The sequence below is a fragment of the Phoca vitulina genome, unplaced genomic scaffold (genome assembly GCF_004348235.1).
Source record: "Phoca vitulina isolate PV1807 unplaced genomic scaffold, GSC_HSeal_1.0 scaffold9, whole genome shotgun sequence".
In the NCBI taxonomy this organism is placed as follows: Eukaryota; Metazoa; Chordata; class Mammalia; order Carnivora; family Phocidae; genus Phoca; species Phoca vitulina.
Window position 1 is genome coordinate 10,324,481 of NW_022589712.1, and position 22,525 is coordinate 10,347,005.

The 22,525-nt window shown below is 41.9% G+C and overlaps 2 protein-coding genes across 3 annotated transcripts in view; both read left to right on the plus strand.

The window, feature by feature from the left end:
• TMEM242 (transmembrane protein 242) overlaps nucleotides 1-21,526 on the plus strand; it is a 30,291-nt gene extending 8,765 nt beyond the window's left edge. The window contains exon 4 of one of the 2 annotated variants that reach the window (XM_032407583.1): nucleotides 11,028-11,117. In XM_032407583.1, the coding sequence (XP_032263474.1) occupies nucleotides 11,028-11,069 (42 nt within the window). In that variant the 3' untranslated portion in view covers nucleotides 11,070-11,117. Of the gene's footprint in view, nucleotides 1-11,027; nucleotides 11,118-19,472 lie in introns of those variants that run through there. The other variant, XM_032407582.1, reaches the window with a different exon arrangement.
• LOC116634383 (L-lactate dehydrogenase A-like 6A) lies at nucleotides 11,797-14,297 on the plus strand. The gene has a single exon (XM_032407581.1). The coding sequence runs from the start codon at nucleotides 11,854-11,856 to the stop codon at nucleotides 12,979-12,981; it is 1,128 nt and encodes a 375-aa protein (XP_032263472.1). The 5' UTR covers nucleotides 11,797-11,853; the 3' UTR covers nucleotides 12,982-14,297.
• Nucleotides 21,527-22,525: the final 999 nt, after the last annotated feature.

The window sequence follows — 22,525 nt, forward strand, 5'->3', positions numbered from 1 at the left end:
ATGTAGGTCATAAACTGAGTAATAAAGTTTTAAGATATTTTAAAATATAAATAGCCTTTGAATGAGAAGAGTCATAATGAATTGATCCAAATTTTCGTAGACCAACAAAGTAAAGATATTTAGATTAAGTTATATGCTCAAGACTATGGACTGTCCGGTGCTATTCTAGTTTCTAGAATGTGAACTTCTTTGTTTTATGGCCTAAATAAAATAGTTGGGCAAGAAAAATTATTTTCTGATTGGCACTACTGAATACAAGGACACTTGGAATCTTTTTATATCTTCATGTCTTTAACTAAAACGTGAGCATACAAATGTACTGTCCCCCTACCTGTAGGTCATTAGGAATATCAGTTTGATATCCATATCTGAGAAGTCTCACAGAAAAATGAACCACTGATAGTTTTTCAAGGGCACACCTTTTAAAAGCAGTAGTGTTTATTAATTTGTTCATTCAAAAGACATTTGTGGGCCTACCCTGAGCCAGGCACCGTGCCTAGACAGGGTTCCCCAGTAGACCGTTATTATGGACACCTTCGGTTTTAAGACCCTCTAAGCAAATTCTTATTATATGACCCACTCTGAGTCTTGTGGAGAGCAGTATTACATTTCAGTTCTCCTTTAGAGAGTTTTGAGGATAATTGTGAGATTGTCCTGAGTCCTGGGAAATGTTATCTTTCCATGACTAAAGAAAACAATCTTAGAAAATGCTGGACAGAAATGGTCCAGGTCTCTGCACTCAATAAATAATTGATATGATTATTCTAGGTAAATTCAGGTAAATCAAAATCAATCCCAGTGTCAAATAATTGTTGGTAGCAACCTTGTATCATATTAAAGTGTCATTATAAACCCAGTTCAAAAAAAAAGAAGGGTGCCATCTCCTGGCTGAAGGAGAGCAGTTCACATTCCCTATTTTAATTCACAGCTACATCTGCTGGCCTAAACAAGGGCATGCTGCAGTGCTTGAAGCTAAGCTCTTCAGTTTCTTAGAAATATTTTGGATTTACACTTTGTTTATTCGTAGTTATTATGGAATTTATTTCACATATAACATGTATAATACATCAGATGTAAATTTATATTTTACACAATAGTGTTATCATTTAATTAGAGATTCCAAAAAAAGGAGAGCTAGTGGAGCTATCTTGTCAGCAGACTGAAGCCAGTAGGTGTGCCCAGGATTTAAGGTGGGAGCCTCCCTCCCTTCGTGTACGAACCAGTCCAGATTCAGCCTGGGATCACCTCACCAGTTCCGGCCTGCCAGCATGGGGGGCCAGCAAGCAAGGCCTGATTGCTCAGTATGGATTCACCAATTTCTTTGAATTATGGTATTTTATCATCTGATTATGATTGAGGCAGCATTAATTTTATAACAGTAACTTAATTGTGAAAAGAATGAGCATTTACTATGGGTCTGTGGTCCCCTAATGCAGCTAATGATCCCAAAGGATCCCAGATGATCCTGGGAGACTGCCCTGTTCAGGCCAGGTTCACACCGCGGCAGTATGATTAGATTCTTTTTATTAGGGGCAAGTATTTTAAGTTTAGAGTAGTTGAAATAAACGCTTGTCAGTGAGTAAATAAGGATCTCTAGAGATAACAACTAGTAATTCCCCAATTATCAAAAGAAAAAACTAGGGCACCTGGGGGTGGCTCAGCCGGTTAAGCATCTGCCTTTAGCTCAGGTCATGATCCCAATTTCCTGGGATTGAGCCCCGTGTTGGGCTCTCTGCTCAGCGGGGAGTCTGCTTCTCCCTCTCCCTCTGCCCCTCCTTCCCCCCTCATTGTGCGTGCTTGCGCGCTCTCTCTCTCTCAAATAAATTTTAAAAATCTTAAAAAAAAACACCATGCCACTTACAATTATTTACATGTTACTCAAACACAAAGACTTAACGTTTGTATCTTTTCTTATTTATATTGAAAGGATTTCTAAAAAGATTGAGCATATTTATGGTTAGACTATTTTGCCTTTTTTTTCTCCCCTTAGAAGGAAAAATGTTGGATGTATAAATAATTCCTGATTGATATGACTGGGAGCTTTAGGGCTTATGCCTGTGGACTCATCTCGTTCAACATTTGTTGGAGGTGAGGCTGTCTCAGAGTACGAGTCAGAATCACCATTGCTAACATTTACTGTACCTTGTATTTAATATATTCATGATACCTGGTATAGTTAGAATTCACAGATAATTTATAGTTCTTGCCCTCAGAGGAGCTAAAATCTCAATAGTGATAAAACCATGAATGAAAACATTTTTAGTTATTGTGAAATACTTTAAATTGTCCAGAGACTTAAATTTAAAAATTAACTTGTAAATAAAGGGAATTTTTAGTTTAGTTTGTTTTTTACCATGTAATTAGAGGTATTTGTTTTTATTTACATATATTGCTTATTTTTAAAGAAAAACATGTTTAGGACCTTTTTTAAAACAAAGATGGCTTTGTGTTTCTTTTGTTAAAATTAGGTACTCATTGTAAAAACAACAACAACAACAACAAAAAGAGTGTAGAAAAGTACAAAAAAGGAAACAAAAATCACCAGAAATCTCACTGAGTTATAATCACTTATTACAATAAAAACATCCCTTCAGACTTTCTATAAGCCTATTCATATAATTGTAGGTAAATGTTTTACTGTTCTATTCTGGAACCTTTTTTCACTGAATAGCCACAAGAACGTCTTTGCACAGTAGACTATATAAATCTCCATCACTTTTAATGGCTACATGGTGCTCCATTATATTATAATTTACTTAATCAGTCTCCTGCCCATAGCATTTAGATTGTAATTTTTCACTATTAAACACCATAGTGAACCTCTGTAGGCATGCACCTTTTTGTACTTTTCTTGGTCAGGAAATTTGTCCTAAAGACAAATGTTATTGTTGAATCCAGGGGTATTTAAAAACTGTTTTTGATATCCATTGCTAAGCACAAAATGTATACACTTAGAAGATACTGACAGTGCATGCAGTTTTCCTAGCACCCTCGCCATTAATGGCTTCTTCTACTTTGAAATGTTTGCCAATCTGAGAGATGGAAAATAATCTCTTTCTTCCTTTACTGCATCTCTCAGGGCTTTTATGCAGATAATCTGTGATTGAAGTCATACACATCTCCAGCCTCAGTCGCCTCCTGATCTGCTGATAGAGGTTGCTTCTTGCTCAAGAGCCCAGGCTTCCTTTTCCTTAAGAACAAAAAGTAAAACATGTAAATAAAACACATCTTAAATATTTCTCCAAAAATTGGCATCTGTCTTTCTTATACTAAGAAAGATTTTTTTTTTTTTTTTTAAGATTTTATTTATTTTTTGACAGAGACAGCGAGAGAGGGAACACAAGCAGGGGGAGTGGGAGAAGCAGGCTTCCCGCAGAGCGGGGAGCCCGATGTGGGGCTCGATCCCAGGACCCTGGGACCATGACCTGAGCCGAAGGCAGACGCTTAACGACTGAGCCACCCAGGCGTGCCGGGTTTACACTCATTTCTTAATGACCTTATGACCAGCTTTGAGGGCTTTTGCTAATTACAGTAAAATCTCTTTCGACTTTTTGCTAATTTCTGGTAGATCTTGTATTAAATATGTTTATTCCTACACAGTTTTTAAGTTATTCGTCTCAAATGAAGCAACATTTGTAGGTGAATGCTAGAACCACATATGTAAATAAAACTATGAAAAGGCTTAGAAGTTTTTAACATCTGAGATATCTAAGAAGGAAATAGACTGTAAGCTTTGTACTTTTCTTTGGTTTCGGTCAAAGGTTAAAAACAAATCCGTCTCCTGGCAAATTGTTTAATGGTAGCCACTTCTGAGGGATCTGCAGGGGAAGTCTGAAAAGTGACTGAAATACGTCCCTTCTGCATCCTTGCCTAATCTAATTTGAGAGCTTCCAAACGTCTCTACCAGCTTCTGTCCCCGAAGCAAACTTCAGTTCCTTACTCTGATAACCATAACGTCAGCAGACCCAGCTTCACTTCCACTTGCTGATAGTACTTACTAGAACGCCCAGAACACAGAGTCATCATGATCTTGCACAGATAGTTCTGTCAAGCTGAGGGCCTTCAAACAGTGTAAGCATTGAGGAATATATTCCTGGAATCATTTTTAAATTAATTGGAAGTGGCACTGTGCATCACTTAAATTTAGGTCTGAGGTGACAAGAACATCTCTATAACCCTTATTTCCCATTCACTGCAGCTCTAATGGGCTTGGCATCTGGTGGTAAGAGGCACTCGATGTAATGTGGAAGGGCAATTTGGTGACAGAGAGACCGAATCACAGGGACTTGCTCAGTTTAAAATGGGAGGTAATGACCAATGTCGTATTTTGTTTTCTGTGGGGGGGCCTAAGGTTGGCCTAAGCCAAGAGGGCAGGAAAAAAAAAAAAAAATCGGCTTTTTTTTTTGGCATATTGCCAAAATACCTCTTCTAAAAACCCACCAGTTTCCTTTTATAAGTAAAATAGGGCCGCAAGCATTTTATAAAGTGGGAATGTGCAACAATTACTAGAAAAGATAAGCTCTGCCATGAAAGCCTTCTTGTTTCAAAGCCTGACACAAATCAGGCTTAATCACCTCAGGAATGTTCCCAGCCTTATTCCACTCGAGGAGAAGTATCCTTGATTTCATTTGGGTTTTCTTTTTCTTTGTCCTTATTTCTAATACTGAGCATAGAAAATTGGACTCCCATGAGCAGATCTCTCTAAATAAAGCACTGTGGAGTGAAGACCTGGTAACCTACGCTTCCCCCCTACGCTTTGTTGTGAAAGGTACCTGTTATTGGTTGGTCACTTAGAAATATCTAAGAATCTATAAAACATTTTTATATGTGTATGTTGATATATTTATGTATATTATTATTCATTTACCAGTGTACCCGATAATGAAGTGGTCACTCAAATTGAATTTTCCTAACTGAATAATTTCTAACAATTTTAAGAAGAAATCTTTTTTTTTAATGTGCTATGTATCTTTCCACAATGTAGACTGTGCCGAACGTAATTTTACTAGGTTTTGATGACTTAGATATATCAGTTATTATTTGCTTCTTGTGTTAATGGATTCTGGCCTTTTATAGTTCTTTATTCTTTTTGTAATTTTTCTCGATCCTATTTGGCTCTTATTTTTTCCTTCCCCTATTCCATTTACTTCTGAAATGCTGCTGCCTTATTTTATACATTTTATGCTAGGTTCCTTGCTTTGCCCTTAAATTTTCTCCTTCACAGGGTCCATCTGCTCCGGTGGCTTCATCCACACGCAGAAGGCTGCCAGGTCTGCATCTCTAGTCGACCTCTGAGCTCCTTGCCCATAGACCCACTTGCCTGGACACTGATGCTTGGATGTCCTGCAGGCATCACGTGTGTTCCCACCTGAATGTTATTTACTGCCCCTCACCCCGTCCCCACCCTGCATCCTACTCCTGGATCACTCACGGTGAACGGCAGCGTCATCCATAGAGCTGCCTAGAGAGAAAAGCTGGATTCTGTTCATGACCACACTCTTTCTCACCCCTGTATCTAATCACTCACCAAGTCTTGTTTCTCCCACACTCCCACTGCCATTGTAGTTGGAGGTGTCTCCCTGTCCCAAGATTGTCACGACGGACCTCTGTTTTCCCTGCCTCCAGCCCAGCCTCTCCATAGTCCTTTCTCAACACTTTGCAAGAGGCTCTGGCCTTCATCTTCCCCAGACTTCTCCCTGCATCTCTTCCTCACTCGGCCTTTCTTATGTCACCCTGGGTAAGGTGTCCATGCTGCTCCCAAAGGCCCACCACGGCCATCTGTCAGAGGACCTTGCTCCCAGAATTATCCTCAGCCTTTGCTGAATGTCAGTTTTCCCTCCACTGCAGTGTGTATGGACATGCTCCAGTTTCTCCCGCCTCTACAGATTCTGTCTTGATGCTCCTCATCTTGCTCCACCTGTCAGCCCGTTCGTCTCCTTCCCTTCCCTAGAAAAGATTTCCTGAGCGATCTGCCGTGGTCACTGCCTGCACTCCCCCCCCCCCCCCCCCCCCCCCCCCCCCCCCCCGGGGGGGGGGGGTGGTGGGGGGCCCCATGTCCTCCGTGTTGCCGCACCCGGGTCTTCATCACCCCATTACTTGGCCTCTCCATGACGTTTGGCGCAGTTGAGCATTCTCTCCTCCACGAAACACTGTCTCTTGGCTTCTGAGACACCTTCGACCTCACTGGCTATTTTTGCACATCTTTGCTGGCTGCTCCCCGGCAGACCTCTAAACATGGGGCTATCCAGTGGCTTTGTATTTGCACCCTTCAGGTTTCCTTCTGTGCTCGGTCCCTCAGTCCCCTCAACTATAGTCCTCGGCATTTTAAAACAGTCTGTACAATCTGGTGTCGGGTTTGCCCCGCAACTGCATGCTGTACATCATCGGTTGTGTGTCCCAGTGGCACGCCAGCAACCTGTGTCTTACCCAGAACTCTCGGTTTCCTCACCACCTCCCCTCCCGGCTTGCTGCTCCCCTCGTCTTTCCCATTTCAGTCCGAGTCACTCCCATGCCCCCAGCTGTTCAAGCCAGAAACCCAGCAGAGACTCATCCGGGCTTCTCCCATTTCCCTTCCTTCCTTTCATGTCGTCTGTGGGCAAGTCCTACTTGTGGGCTGTGCTGCTAAACACATCTTGCATCTCCCTCCACCTCCATTCACCTTTTGCCTAGCATAGTGAAAGCTTTCTGGCCTCTCCTCGACTTCCCCGGAACTTCTCCTCCACACAGCAGCTGGGGATATTTGTAAAGTGTCAGATCATGTCACTCCTCTGAAAAACTCTTCAGTGGCTCCCAGTGAAGAAGTCTCACGGGATGGGGATGCCTGGGGGGCTCAGTCGGTAAAGCGTCTGCCTTCGGCTCAGGTCGTGATCCCAAGATCCTGGGATGGAGCCCCGCATCGGGCTCCCTGCTCAGCGGGGAGCCTGCTTCTCCCTCTCCCTCTCCCTCTGCCTGCCGCTCCCCCTGCTTGTTCTTTCTCCCTCTCTGTCTCTCTGTCAAATAAATAAAATTTTAAAAAATCTTTAAAAAAAGAAGTCTCATGAGATATAGCCCCACCTGCCCACTGACCTCCTCTCGCCCAACAGCCACCCCTCCCACACCGCCCCGTGGCACACTGGCCTCCCCGCTGAGGGACCTTCCTCCAGCTTTTCTAGGGGACTCCTTTCCCAGGTCTTCGCGTGGTGGCTCTGTGTTGGCATTTAGAGTTTCAACCCAATTCTATTTCATCTCCTCAGAGAAGCTTCCCCAGACCATCTGGTCTAAAATAAAGTAGCCTCTTTACTCCCACCACCCAGTTCCTCTCTGACAGTATCCTGTTTTCTTCTTTACACAGCACAATTGCAAAATGAAGTTATATTGACCATTTTCTTGTTTTATGTGTCCTCACAAAAAGAATGTAAATTTTAAGAGAATAGAGACCTCATTTGTCTTGTTCACTGTCATATCCTCAGCACCTGTAAGAGTGCCTAGCACAGAGGATGTGTCCAGTAAACACCTGTTGGATGAAATCTGATCACAGTTTCTGCCATTTCAATGGCTCACTCTTCCCTTGAGAATAAAGTCCAAGTTCCTTGAAATGGTTTGGTCCCTCTGTGATCTGGCTTCTACTTATTCTTTAACCCACGGGTTCTTAATGAGGGCATTTTGACTTCCCCTCCCCACAGAAGATAGATATTTGGCAACATCCACAGACAGTTTTGGTTGTCATAACGGTGGGGGTGCTGCTGGCATCTAGTGGATAGAGGCCAGGGATGCAGTTCAGCGGCCTGCACTGCCCAAGACAGGCCCCACAAAGAGGGATCTGATGCAAATGTCCGCACCGCTGCGCTCGAGAGTCTGGCTGGTTCTCTGTTGCACTCAGAGTTCTAGCCTTGCTGAAAGGCCATGTTCTTCTAGCCTCTGAGCCTTGTCCTTGCTAATGTCCCCACTGAACACTCCTTCCTCTTCCTACTGTTCTGCTGCTGGCTCTGTTCCTTGCCTAGATGGGGTCTTGAGGCAAACTAATCTCTAACCGTTACAACAGGGAGTTAATCCGTTCTGGCAGTTGTGAGACTATAAAGGTAATGTAAGTTTCTATCTTCAGGTAAATTTAAGTTTTTACCTAAATTGAAGGTAACTTCGGTGTACAAACATATTCTTCATGTCATTTTGTTTAGATGAATAGAACTGTTATCAAGGACTGTGGTATTATTTCTATTAATCCAACTGCAGAGAATAATTGGAGTGAATTAATAAAACTGCACCTATGCAGTTAAAGCCTAAATCCATAAAATTTAGTTTTGTCAGTTTTAAGCTACGATTTGGGCTATTTAAACACCTACCAGTGAGTTTTAGTTTCTTTGTTTTTCATGTTTTGTGCTTCATTAAAATATTTCCTTTTGAATGATTAATACATGTGGCTCTTTTAAGTGCATCAAAAATTATGTGTAGATGATGCCTTTAAAGAACAGAAGAAGTGAGATTTGGGTACTTTGTTAGATGAACTTGCCAATTCCTGTTATGATACTTGAATACCATCAATGGAAGTTGATTGCAGTGTTTTGACTTGACAGTCTGCTTTTATCAGGAAACAAAGCTTTGTGGCCCTACTTTTGTCCCTCCCCAGGATTCCTAGTATCACGGACAAAGGAAAATGCTTTAAGGTGCTCGTATTTGTAAAGACCCCCGCACAAGGATTACAAAGTTATATAGATTTTAGTATAAGAGCAATAGAAGCACAGCCCACTAATTCGACTTAAAACTACAATTTGCATTTTATGATTTTTAAATCACTCAAAGAAGACTTTTAAAATAATTATGTTTATATAATGCTCTGCTTGCTGGTGAGTTTATAGCTTACAATATTAATTAATACTGCTTTCATTGCAGCTTCTCTTGCGCTTTTTTTTTTTTTCATATCAGGAATTTTGTGCAGTGGTTATTTTTTAAAAGCTTTCCAAAGAACAAAACATTTTTTTTTTTAAGAATGAAAATATTCTCTCTGCCATTGCATATTTGTTTTACTGTGTTTCTAGCACTGTAGAATTTCTTTCTTTTTGTATGTTCTGACTTGGTAGGTATTGGCTTTGGCTTTGAAAACAGTTAAATCTTTTAGCTTATCCATATCTTTATCTGAAATTTATACATCAGCCTTGCTAAGAAACCCCAAACAGGCACTACACATTTTACCTACCCCTTAATTTAGAACTTTGGCACCAGGTGGATTCTCCAGCTATGCCTTCCCATTTCTCTCACCTTTCTGCCCTCTAGCCTTACTTCACTGGGTTCTATACTCGTTCTTTTCTACCATGAATATTTACTGAATTCACTCACCAAGCTCTGTCCTAGAGGGTAGTGATAGGCTCTAAATACAAGGTGATCTCTTTGGAGTGACAAATTCCCAAGTAATTACATTTAATAACGTGTGATAAGTCCTACAATGGAGAGAGGTACAAAAGACTCTGGTGGCGTAGGATTTTTAAAAGTCACTTCTGCTTGGGGGATTGAAGACTGAGAAGATGGAATACTTGAACCAGACTCCTAGATAGGAAAAGGGCAGGGGAGCTGGGGTGAGAGTCCACACAGCAAGAATAGAATGACTTACTTGCAGCCATTGCTGGTCCAGAGACTTGCTGGTCATCTTCATTTCCTGCTTCCTCCCTCCTAGGTGATATAATCAAGCATAATCCTGCCATCAGCTATAATATTATGCTGTATTTTGAATAGATAATTTGAGTTAGGTTTTCCATTCAAAAGGAATAAAGAGCCACCGAAGACAGGTCATTAGGGAGCTGTCTGGCTGTATTTAGCTTTGCACATCTTTGAGTAGACCTAAATCTGCTCTGGAGGTCATGTACATCTCTTTGTCTTTCTTAGTTCTTCCCTTCTTATCTCAAGACTTACTGTAAATAAAAAGCTGCTTTGTTTAAGGTATTTTTATTTTGGAGAGTGTTATTTTCTCAAAATTGATTTAGTTGTGGCTAAGGGGAAAAACTGAAGAGGCAGCTGTCAGAGATTTTATTTCTGAAGAGGTTCAAACTCTAGAAAGAAAATTACTTTAGAAAGAAGTCATCTAGCTAAGAGTCTTTATGTGCTTGAATTTCATCCTCAAGAACACTTATCTTAGAAAATGACTTGACTGGTCAAAGGAATCATTATAGGAAGAAGGTGGGAACAGGCATCAGGTTAAAACATTTCAGTTATGAATGGGATAAAAGAAACTGTCAAAAGTTGGTCTTTTAAAAGGATCCCTCTAAGATGTTAGCCATCATTAAATAAAGATGATCATTTTAAAAATTCCAGTTTTCAGTTTGACAAATGGTTACCATAAATCTGACCACCATTGTGGAGAGGACTCAGGTATGTGGTGCTCTCACCATGGTGTGTGTCATGGAGCTTGTGACCCCATACTCTCTAAATGGGGTGTCTGGTCCCTGCTAGAGTGCCGAGTCACACTGAAACAGGATTGCAAGAACTCCACTAATAGCCACACTTTTCCAGCCCTCACCAACTCCTTTGCTTATTATTCCTGTCTTTCTGGACGGCATTTCAGTGGCAGAAAGAATAAGAATAGCTTTCCAAGTCCAAAATATGAAATATTCATTTTGTCAAGATTTGGTGTTCTGAAACTGAAATGCTTTTGCTCGTTTGTTTGTTTTCTGACTGGGAGGGGGCTGTGAATGCTAAGAACCCTATTAAGGAAGAGCATATTGCTTGCTTAGAAGGAGAGGAGAACTTTGAGGAATGATTATATGGTCAGAATTCTATTTATGAGTGGGGAGAAAGTGCCATTATTTTTATTTGGACTTTTGTAGTTTACTGGGTTTATTAGAGGATATATATTTCATCAGATGTAAAGCTGCTATCTTCTTAGTAACTTCCAAGGAAGTTCATAAGACTGACCAGAGAAATGCAGAGGAAGGCAAGATATACTGATGCCCTGTTGTGTACTGGCTAATATTTGTTTTACTGTTTTAATCAATTATCTGATTTGTGCGTTGGTCAAAATTTGCCATTTTAAAGACATTTAAGATCTGTCTTCATTTTAATAGAAGGCTATCGCCCCACCTTTCGACTTGAGAAGTCGTTTTTAATCAGGACTCTGAATCACAGGCTTTCCTTTGGCATGAGAAAGAAGTAACAGCGTCTCGCCGTGAGTTCTCACTGTTGGACTAGCTAGCGCACAGTCGGCCACTTCCCCTGTTGTCAGCTGCTGTGACTTCCCACAGCTGTGGGTCATGGTCGTGACTGCTACAAAGGCAGTGGGACCTTTCCAAATAGAAAGTTCTCAAATTGGATACAACATAAAACAGGAGCCCCACTTCTCCTACAGATGCAGAGAAATGGTGAAGGCGACCATTTGGAGACAGAGCACACACACCTTATTCTTCCCGGCAGGGATACAGTTCAGAAAACTTAACCCTATTTTTATCTGTACTTATTGGGATTATTTTTACTTGGCATCTGTAGCAAAAATAGAAAATCAGTAATCCCAGGGATCTGTGTTGAGCCATCATACACGTTAAAGATTGCAGAGAATTCGTGTTTATAAAACTTTCACTCCAGAATTCATTTGCTAGAGAAGCCCTTTCCCCACCCCAGTCCGAGGCGAGTACTTTCCTGGAGGCCCTTGAGATGCCCCGCGGGCTGGCCGCCAAGCGCAGCCGCAGTAGGGGCTGCGGGGCCCTCCGACACCACGGCCTCGCGCAGCCGCAGTAGTGGACTGGGGGGGGTGGGCCTCCCAACAGCCACGGGCTTGCGCAGCCGCAGTAGCAGGCGGAGGGGAAGTCTAACGGTTACCAGCCGCCTTCCTTCACGCTTGAGAGCTTGTCTGTCGCTTCCCTCGGTTCTCTTCCTCCATCTCTGGAGTAAGTGGCCATGAGGTGGGCTGTGGGAGTCCTGCGGGCCGGCCGGAGAGTGGGCGCTGGGAGAGTGAATTCGCCGTGTCCCCGCCGGCCGGCGGGCCTCCCGCTCACGGGCGCCTGGGCCGTCACCCCCGTGTCCAAGATGGCAACCGTCAAGGGTGAGCTTATCAAGAGTTTTACTTCCGAGGAGGCCGTTCATCACAGCAAGGTCTCCATTATAGGAACCGGATCGGTCGGCATGGCCTGTGCTGTCAGCATCCTGCTAAGGGGCTTGACCGATGAACTCGCCCTTGTGGATGTTGATGAAGACAAACTGAAGGGTGAGACCATGGATCTTCAGCATGGCAGCCCTTTCGTGAAAATGCCGACTATTGTGTCCAGCAGAGATTACCTTGTCACTGCAAACTCCAGCCTCGTGGTCATCACAGCAGGGGCACGCCAGGAAGAAGGGGAGACACGCCTTAATTTGGTCCAGCGAAACGTGGACATCTTTAAATTAATGATTTCCAGCATCACCCAGTATAGCCCTCGCTGCAAAATGATTGTTGTTTCCAATCCAGTGGATATATTAACTTACGTGACCTGGAAGTTGAGTGAATTTCCCCAAAACCGTGTTATTGGAAGTGGTTGTAATCTGGACACTGCCCGTTTCCGTTTCTTGATTGGGCAGAAGCTTGGTATCCACTCTGAGAGCTGTCACGGGTGGGTCCTTGGCGAGCACGGAGACTCGAGTGTCCCTGTGTGGAGTGGAGTGAACATCGCCGGTGTCCCTCTGAAGAGTCTGAACTCAGATATAGGCACTGAGCAAGATCCTGAGCAGTGGAAGAATGTCCACAAAGATGTGATTGCTAGTGCCTATGAGATTATTAAAATGAAAGGTTATACTTCTTGGGCCATTGGCCTATCTGTAGCTGATTTAACAGAAAGTATTTTGAAGAATCTTAGAAGAGTGCATCCAGTGTCCACCGTAATTAAGGGTCTCTATGGAATAAACGAAGAAGTATTCCTCAGTGTTCCATGTATCTTGGGAGAGAGTGGTATTGCAGACCTTATAAGGATCACGCTGACCACTGAAGAACAGGCTTGTCTGAAGAAGAGTGCGGAAACACTTTGGGAAATCCAGAAGGAGCTCAAGCTTTAAAGTTGCTTGAAACTACCTTTCTGAAGTTACTGAAGGGGTAGTAGTTACAGGGTTTTGTATGTCTAATTTTTTTTTATAAGCTTGAATTTCTAGAAGTTGGAAACAGGAAAGGAAGTAGAGTGAGTTACCTGTTTATTTAGCCCCCCAGCTTTTTTGTTTAGTATCCAGATGTCAGGATGATTTTTTTTCCCCGCAATTATTAAGTGATTGCATCAAAGAAGGTGTTTTTGTACCACTAATGTACCAGTACTTGCTGTGTGTGTGTGGTTGCGGTTGCTCTTTGGTCCAAAAAGGATTAGGATGTAGGTGTTTGTGTTACAGAAACGATAATTTTCATTAAGTACATGTTCTTTCATTCTGGATGGCTTATACTTACTGTGTTCATTTATATACTGTTTTTAAGATGTTGTAATTTCCTCTACAATGTAAAAATAAATGTACATACAGAAGTACTTTCTGTAATGGAGCCGTCAGCTGTCTTCATTCCCCTGTGACTATCAGCTGGGCCTTAAAAAAAAGGCATTATAAAACAGAGGCTGTGAGTAGGTCCTGTTTGTTGGGGGGGAGGGGCACACACACGCTCGTGTATGGATGCCAGTGAAGCAGGATCATCAGGTTAAAATATGAAAATAGGAGTCATCTGGTTGGTAGCACTTATAAAGTGTTTAATGCAGTAAAATGTAAAGCTTTTAGAAAGAGGCCTGACAGAGATGGCAAGTGTTACTGTCATTTGTTCAGCAGGGAAAGGAAACATACTTAAATTTTGGAGTTGATAAAAACAAAGCCTGACTAAAATTATTTTGGAACTGGCTCTGAGATCCTGACCTGTTAGCAGGTTAAATCAGGAAGCGTGTTACAGACTGTTCTTGTTAGGCCTGGTTTTATCAGCAGAGTGGGCCCGGGCCCTAAGATGCTCCAGGGTCATCCCTGTTGCTCAGTTTACTTCACATTAACAGAAAGCTTTTGTTTTCGAATTTTGCCCTGTTGTTAATCATTGTCATAAAAATTGGTTATTTTAATGAGTACTTCAGAGATTTTATTTCTCAGAAAGTTACACATTCACTTTTTATTCCTAAATCAGTTGACTTTACTATAGATTCTAGACTATGCGTGTGATACAGTGTGGGTTTAGGAGAAAGTGAAGCTGCTTATCAGACCTTTACCTAAATGATACACTAATAACTTAGAAAATAAGATTTTTTTAAAAGATCTGTTTATTTTAGAGAGCGAGCCCAAGCAGGAGGGACGGAGGTATAGGGAGAGAGAATCTCAAGCAGACTCTGCTGAGTACAGAGCCTGACGCAGGGCTCCATCTCACGACCTTGAGATCACGACCTGAGCTGAAGCCAAGAGTCGGATGCTTCACCAGCTGCACCACCCAGGCGCCCTGAGAAAGATTTTTAAATTCATGTTAGCTTTCCTAATGCAATTGAATATTAAATAATATGGTGTGTTCAAACATATCTCAGGATCCATGTGGATATCTGCAGGGCTAAACAAAATTGAAAGGTATCAGCATCTCCTTTCTGAAGTCAGTCCTGGGGCACCTGGGGGGCTCAGTTGGTTAAGGGTCTGCCTTTGCCTCAGGTCATGATCCCAGGGTCCTGGGATCAAGTCCCACATTGGGCTCCCTGCTCGGCGGAGAGTCTGCTTCTCCCTCTGCCTGCCACTCCCCCTGCTTGTTCTCTCTCTCTCTCTGACAAATAAATTTAAAAAAATAAAATAAGCCAGTCCTGCTTAGTTGATAGACCTAGGACAGCAATTCACCCCAAAAAATGACCCTTTACCATAGTGATCAGAACTCCCATACTATTTTATTGGAAACATCTAGAAATGTTCTGATTACCCAGGAAGTAGTATCATATAATGGGACTAATTGTTGTACTGAGCTCTCTGAAAGTGGGAAGAATGGTGGTTTGGTGGTTCCAGCTGATTCTAAGAGCTATTTAAGCTTAACTGCACAGAGTTTCTCTTCCCGTTTGTCCAGCCCTTGAGTTTTTATTCAGCCATGTTTCGGCCAAGTTTAGTGTAATTTTGAGGGGGATCAGAGAATGCCCTAGGTCTGTTTTGTAATTCTCTTCACTATGTCAGTCAGGATAGGCTGGGTTATACTACATTGAAAAAACAGTCTCCAGATGTGTGGCTTAAAATAACAACGGTTTATTTCTCTTGTAAAACCCACTGTGGGTTTACTTGAGTCTCTAGGGGAGCTGTCCTACACAAGGCGGCTTCGTCCCTCAGATTGTTTGGATCTTGAGGCACCTCTGGAGTAACAGGTTTCCATTATTTCCATGGATTTAATTCCAAGCTGCAATTAAATGCTTCACCCTGCAAGTGATGCACATTTCTTTTGCCAGAACTAGTCATGTGGTTACCTAACTTCAAGAGGGTGGAGAAGTATAACCTCCCTATATCGAGAAGTACGTGATTTCTGGTTATCAGTGAACATTGATAATAATCTGCCATACCATTCTAAATAAAATAGTAGCCATTGTAAGAGTATATATGCTTTTGAAGTCATTTTTAGTGTAAGCGGGTGTGTGATTAGAGGTTATAGAGGTACCAAGTCTCCAGGTCACAGAACCAGAGTGGCTATGGAGAAAGAGCCTGGGACATCATTCAGTCAGTTGTACTTAGAAAGCACGTCACCATGGCTGGGTTAACCTCTCTGACCTCTGGTTTCTCATATGTAAAGTGGTGGTTCTCATTTCTGCCACATAGAATTATAAACACTAAATAATAGCCTGATGCTTGGTACAGTGCCTGGCACCTAGGTAATCTCAAATGGCAGACATTTTTATTCCTGTTCAAGTAACAGTTATAGTCTTATTTCATTTTATGGAAAAGCTGAATTTCCAGGTTTTTCAAAATTACTCTTGGCACCATAATTATTGACATATCCAAAGGCTTTCTTATCAGTTGGTTCTATAAAGCTTTCATCATTCTACCTCCAGCACTGAAGTCCTGCAAGAGGTAATTGAAGTTAAATGAGCTAGTCAATGGCAAAGACATTTTACAACTTGAGCTTTTAATTCCAAATAACTGCTTATTTTTTTAAGAATAGATGCTGTAAGGGTTTTCTCAAATTAATTGGGTACATATCCTGAGCTTTTAAGGAGTTTTTCGGCACACCGTGTATTAGAGCAAAAGTCTTCATGTGTTTTTTCCTGCCAAGACATGCATGATAAATGCGCAGCAGTATCCCGTGTTTCACTCCTGGCATACTAGCTATATGGCCCTTCAAAAAGCTGGTGTAATGTGAATGAGGAGTAACATTATTAGAGGCATAATCTTGAATCTGTTCTAATATCTAAAAGGTTGCTCCTACCCAGTCTTCAGAATGTCCATATTAGTGACAAAGTACTTATAATAGGTTTCCCAACTGTCATGACATTGTATTTGAGAACTGCCTTTAGAAAGTAGTACTTTCTGATCATATGACAACCCATCACTGGGGGACACAAACACTGGGACTTAAGGATGAGGTTCTTGAGCAGTAGGCTCGTTGCCCAGGGGGTGCCATTCCTGTCTTAGTCTTTGTGGAGGGCAGCGCCTGGAGTTGTGCAGTACACACAGTGGCCCTGTTTAGAAGGGTAGCCCTGTGACCCATAGCCAAGGTCAGATTCTCCCTGATCAGAGGAAAGAGGGGAAGAGGAGAGAAGAGATCCCAGAGTTTGCAAAATGCTGCAGAGTAAAACTGAGTTACTGGATAGAGACTAGTTCCCAGCATGCCCCATCCTCACCGAACTTTTGGGATATAAGGTAGGGCATGGCTTATGGCAATAGCTGTCATTGTTATTGTGGAATCCAGTACATTGGTGTTATAATTAAATTTGCTTAAATTAACTCAACCCCTAAATCTTTTCAAGCACATTTTTAAGCAGGAGAAGGTTCTGTTGGCCTGTGATAGAGTATCACTGATAAGACCAACACCTCTGAACTGCATATCAGAAATTGACAGAGGTAAAAAAAAAAAAAAGCTTTCATTTCCTATCCATATAACAAAAATAGAACAAACTTAAAAACCTGCTGTGGAAACCCTTGTTTAAGGCAACATGAAGCCCTGTTTATAACCTAAATGTGGACTCTGGGTTTCCATTTCCACAGCTGTAAAATTAAAGAAGAGGCCTAAATGGTGTTCTTTATCTACTTGCCTCCCTTCCTTTACTTCTCTTTGAAGCCTGTCTATTCCTAATTGGCTCTTTTTCAGATATGATTCCTTCCGGTGGTTCAGTAACTCATTTATGACTCTGGGAGCAAGTAAATGATACAATACTTGGGAAATTAAAGACAAGAAAAAAAAAAATCAGTCCAAGAGGAGGAAATGAGAACACAGGTCCCCATGCTAAAGTAGAGCAGTGACTCTACTCCTCCCCAGACCTCATCTGCGTTCCCCAGCTTCTCCCTTCTCAGCAACTGCCCATGTTCCACATCCCTGAGAAGGTGAAATGGTACGATTCTCTTCATGTCCTCACTCTCTGACTCCCCATTTGAAAACTGTTGTTAGGTTTAGTTGTGACAGATGTTCAACCAGTAAACGTGAAGGGAAAGAACTAGGCAGCACATTGCAGACCCTGGCCAGAGAGGTCTTTGAACTGAGAAAGTCTATGCAAAAGATTCCTCAACGGGGCCATGTTGGTATTTTAGACAACGCAATTCTTTTTCTTTTCTTTTTTTTTTTAAGATTTTATTTATTTATTTGAGAGAGAGCACGAGGGAGAGGGAGAAGCAGGCTCTCTGCTGAGCAGGGAGCCCGATGTGGGGCTCGATCCCAGGACCCCGGGATCATGACCAGAGCCGAAAGCAGACGCTTAATGGACTAGCCACCCAGGTGTCCCCAAAGCAATATGTTAGATATTTAGAATCTGCCCCCCTGCCGTGCAAATAGCAGTTCCCTGTGATTTTGACAACCAAAATGTCATGACACGATTTGAGAACTGCTGTTTGGAACTACGGTTCCAACCCCTCCCCAGTACTGCCTCTAGTCGACAACCTCTCATGAAGGATTCGCCACAGTACAAGCTAGAGAGCTGCATGGGAGACAGGGATAGGGAGAGACATACGTGCCATGGACGTGTGTGTCTTGAGTACTGGTGTCTGGGACCCAAACATTGAGATGGTTGGCATGGACCTCCTACAGACTACATAGAATGGGTAACCTTATGGATCTCCCAATGTCAAAATACTTAGACCAAAATGATATTGAACTACAAAGTAATGCTTTTAACAAACCCACCATATTATATATATCCATGTGGACTTTGTTTTTGGAACACAATACTGATGATGCTATAATGACAATAGCTAATATATATTGAGCGCCCCCATGTGGTAGGTGCTGTGCTTTCATCCTCACCACCCTGTAAGCAGGTTAATGATCGCCATTCTACACACATGGAATCTACTGCTTAGAGAGAGGAAGCAGTTTTCCCAAGTAGTGGAGTTAGGATTTGAACAGAGAGGTCTGTCTGATCCCAGAGTCCGTGCTGCTAATAGCTGGAGCGAATGCCTAGGAACTGACAAGTCCTGAACACGACCCACTTGCTGAATTTAGAAACAAGGTAAGGAATCGGCTTCACAATGAAGTGAAATAAAAAAACATTAGCCGACTCTCAAAATAACCACTCCAGGAAATGACTTGGTGTTGTCAGTGAGTCCACGGTGCTTCACAGATCTGACTGAGGGGATCCGTATCCTTGAGAAATGCAGTTAGGATATGGCTGATGAGAATATCGTAACGCGGCGCTGTAGTCCTGAAGTGATACCTTCACAGCAGGACCAGATAGATTAAAATAATGAATCAAACTGTGTGGCTGGGACTATCTAATGTAAAGATTATCCAACTCCCATAAATGAGCGTTGCCCTCCCTTCGGGCCGTGCGCTCCGTACGTGAGCCAGGTGCTCTGGGCTGACACTGCGTATTGAAGATCTTCAGCCCCCTGCCCCAGCTCCTGGGTTCCAGATCCACCTCTGCCGGTAAAACCTCTACACGGATTCTTCAACGCTCTCTGGCATATGAGAACATTCTAGTTTATCTGCCATCCACTGGTTCATTCTTTATTAACCTCCTACTGAGTTTCTTCTCTCCACTTCTTCCTTTTGGCTCCAAAATTCTTGGTATATTTAAGATAAACAGAACCCCCCCAAAAAAAAGAAACCCCAGAACTCCCATTCTCCCATCTTTATATATGAAAGCCAACAATACACAGCATTCTTCTGGTAGGAAATAAATATCATGGAGGGTTGACAAATTATGTTGCCTTCCAGATTCAGAATGGCGTTTTATGTTAATTGAAAGCCCATAGATTAATTCTTGGAAGAAGAAAAGAGGTGTCTCATTTCCTTTTAAGGTAGCTGGAGCAGTCTTTACCTTTTATTGTACCCACAAGCAATGAAGCATCATTCGGGCAGCAACAGGGTCTCTCTCTAATTGCTTTGGCTCTTTTCCCCTTCTTTTAATTTTGATAACTGATTTTTCTTCTTCTTTCAGATGAAAGACTTCCGAAGGAAACTGCAATCAATATTTCCAGCAATTCCCAAGAACTCCAAATCTTCTCTTGAGTGGGAGGAAACATTGAAATCCAAATGAGATGAGCATGGTGGGGAAAGTCTAAAACTGTCATGGCAAGGGTAGCTTTGGAGATGCCACAGAAGCAAAGGGACTCCCCTGATTTGTCATCAGCAACATGCACCTTGGTGACTGAACCCACGGGATGGATGGCGTTCAGTGTCCACACAGGAGGCCCACGGTCTGTGTGCTTTACTTTAACATTGATGTGGGCGTGTGTGTGTATTAAGGTTTTCCCAAAATTAGGAGGATCCTTTCAAAATAATTATATGGATAAGTTCTTGGTGGAGAAGATCCCAAGGGAAATACTTCTGTTAGTAACAGCTAAAACCAAGTTTTGTACCTGAAAAAAAAATGTAAAATAACAGACGATGGAAAATCATTATAGACAAACTCCTACCAGCACTAGTACCTCAATGTGTCTAATTAAATGAGTTTCCACAGCCTTTCTTGTTGGTATGTGATTGTCAGGACATGGAAGGCTCCCTCCTGTTAGGCCAACTCCACAGTGACAGGTGAACGGGGAAATCCTGTCTGTCAGGCCCCAGCGGGTGTGTCCTGTTGTCCTGAACGCAGCCCTGGATTTGCACCTGCTTGTCAGTTAGCTGATGAGCTCACCTCAAGGCCCTGGAAATTCTCAGACATAGAGAAGAAGAAGCCAGTAACAGATTATGCTAACCTGAAAAGGTAGTCATCTAAAATAATAATGATATAATGGATATAAAACGTTCTTTTTTGAGAAGTTGGTTCTGTGTCCCTAAACATTGACTAATAGTTTGTAGTTTTATCTCAATTGTTAATGTAAAAATAGGCCAGTTATCACCTATCTCAAATATTTTTAACCAGAAAGTTACCTAGGTATTGAGTCTCAATATTAAGTAGTTAGTTCTGCCACCTCATGGATTCTTACACATAGGCCCAGCCCTTTCCTGTCCTCCATGATATCTTAGAGAAAACAGAGGATAATGCCTACATGCAATTATTTTTACTGGAGATGAACATTTTTTAAAGAAAGTACTTTAATATGTCAGTATATCCCAAAATATATGGTTGGATATCAGTAGTGCAATTTCTTTATAATTACTTAGGCTCTAATTAGCAATCCGGTTTAATAAAGTACGTTTGAAATTTTTCTGTTATAATGAAACCTTTTAGTTCTAAGGAAAATTTTTAAATGAAATGTCAAGTGCATAATGTAACATTTTTCTCTGGACCGCTTTACCCTGTTAAAGTTGCTGTGTTGTTAATTAATTAAACAGGTGTAAGCAGCATCTGGGATTCATATGTAACCTGTTAAAAATCCAGGACTAAAAGGAAAGAACTGTGGAATTTATCAGGGCATATGGAGTAGCTAAAACTCTTCACCCAGCTTTCATTTTTAACTAAATCTCTGCTAAGAAAAGATTTCTAGCCTCTGAATGGGAGGAAGGAAGGAAAGGCAAAAGCCAAACTGAACAGGTTGTGTCCATATTACTGGCCTGAGTCTAGGAGCATGGTGGGTATGCTCCATTCCCACAGGCCTGGGACATGGGAGGCCTGAGGAATGAATGTTCGGACACATACCTCTGTGGCATGCCTCATGTTTACAAACCCTTCTCATATACGTCTGTCGTCCTTGAGGGATGGCAAGGTGGCCCCATAAAGAATGATCGTGAATCACCTGCAGAGGGAAGGTTGACGGGGACAGACTCCCTAGAATAGGCGTAGGCTGCAGTTGCATTTTAAAAGCAGAAATGAAGTAACACAGATGAAAGTTTAAAGGAAAACAAGCAATATGACTGAAGTGATATTTTTCTACAGTCAAAACTCAGAAGATTTAGTCATTTGTCTATTCCTTTTATACCAGAGGCATATTGTTAAATTGGTTAATGGAAAGGAAAAATGTTTAACAGATAATGTTATTCTTTATGTGAAGTACCATCTGTGTATTGAGTTCTGAATGTTCCTGGATATGGAAGAGAGGAAATGTTACGGAATTTCAAGTTTGCCTTCTTTGCTGTCTTTATCTTGGGTAGAGTATGACAAACATAATCACATTTATCTCCTGGAGCATAAAGAGTTTTAATCACCCTATTAACCAGGATGACATTTTTCACAGACTTAAAAAGGAATAGAACAGACATTATCTCCCCATAAGCAATCCATTTCATGGAGGCTGAGCACTAGAAATTTTTTAAAGGATGGATAACACAAGCCATTTCCATTTCATGCGTAAGCCAACATTAAGGCGGCTTTCCATAAGAATGTTGCTTACGCTGGTTGAGTGTTAAGCTTTACGTTTAGAATCTCAGCACCAAAAGAGCTATTAGAGAAAGCAATATAGAGAAAATGCGATGGGCAGGGCGGGGCGACTTCCTAGGCCTCGGGATTCATTCACGAAACAAAAAAAGAAAAACACATGTATTCCGGGAAGTTACTGCTGCCCCATAAAAACGTATCCATGGGCTGCTCTTACCTTCAGAGTCAAGAAAATATGATTTCTAAACAACCCCAGAATGAAAAATAGGGCACGGGAAGGGCCTCACATGATGCCGAGCTGCCCATCTCCACAAGAAACCGGGATTCTAATGATCCGGAGTTGGAGTGAGCCACTGCGGGGCCCAGCAGCACTGAGGTGTGACCACAGGTGACCCTCGTTCTGTCGCACTGACACAGGCCGACGTCGGAAAAACCGTGCTTAGTGCTCAGTCAAAAGGTGGCACCTAATCACCTCCTCTGTCATACATTCTGCTTCGCTTCATGGACAGTATGGGACTCAACTTGCAAATTAATCATGCAACCTAAGGGGAAAACCTAAGAAATTAAGAAAAAAAGAAGCCCATGGGGACAAAAGTAATTAAAATCCACTGAATTTAGCTATTTCACTTGGGGCAAAATTTAATCTCTCCTAGGTTTGGTTCATGGAGAATATTGTATATTGTCACCAATTTTCATGTATCTTCTTTAAAAATAAAGCAAATAGTTAAGTATAAAGT

Bases quoted from the DNA above. Each gene is read 5' to 3' on its own strand.
- LOC116634383 (XM_032407581.1), top strand. From the start codon at position 11,854: ATGAGGTGGGCTGTGGGAGTCCTGCGGGCCGGCCGGAGAGTGGGCGCT.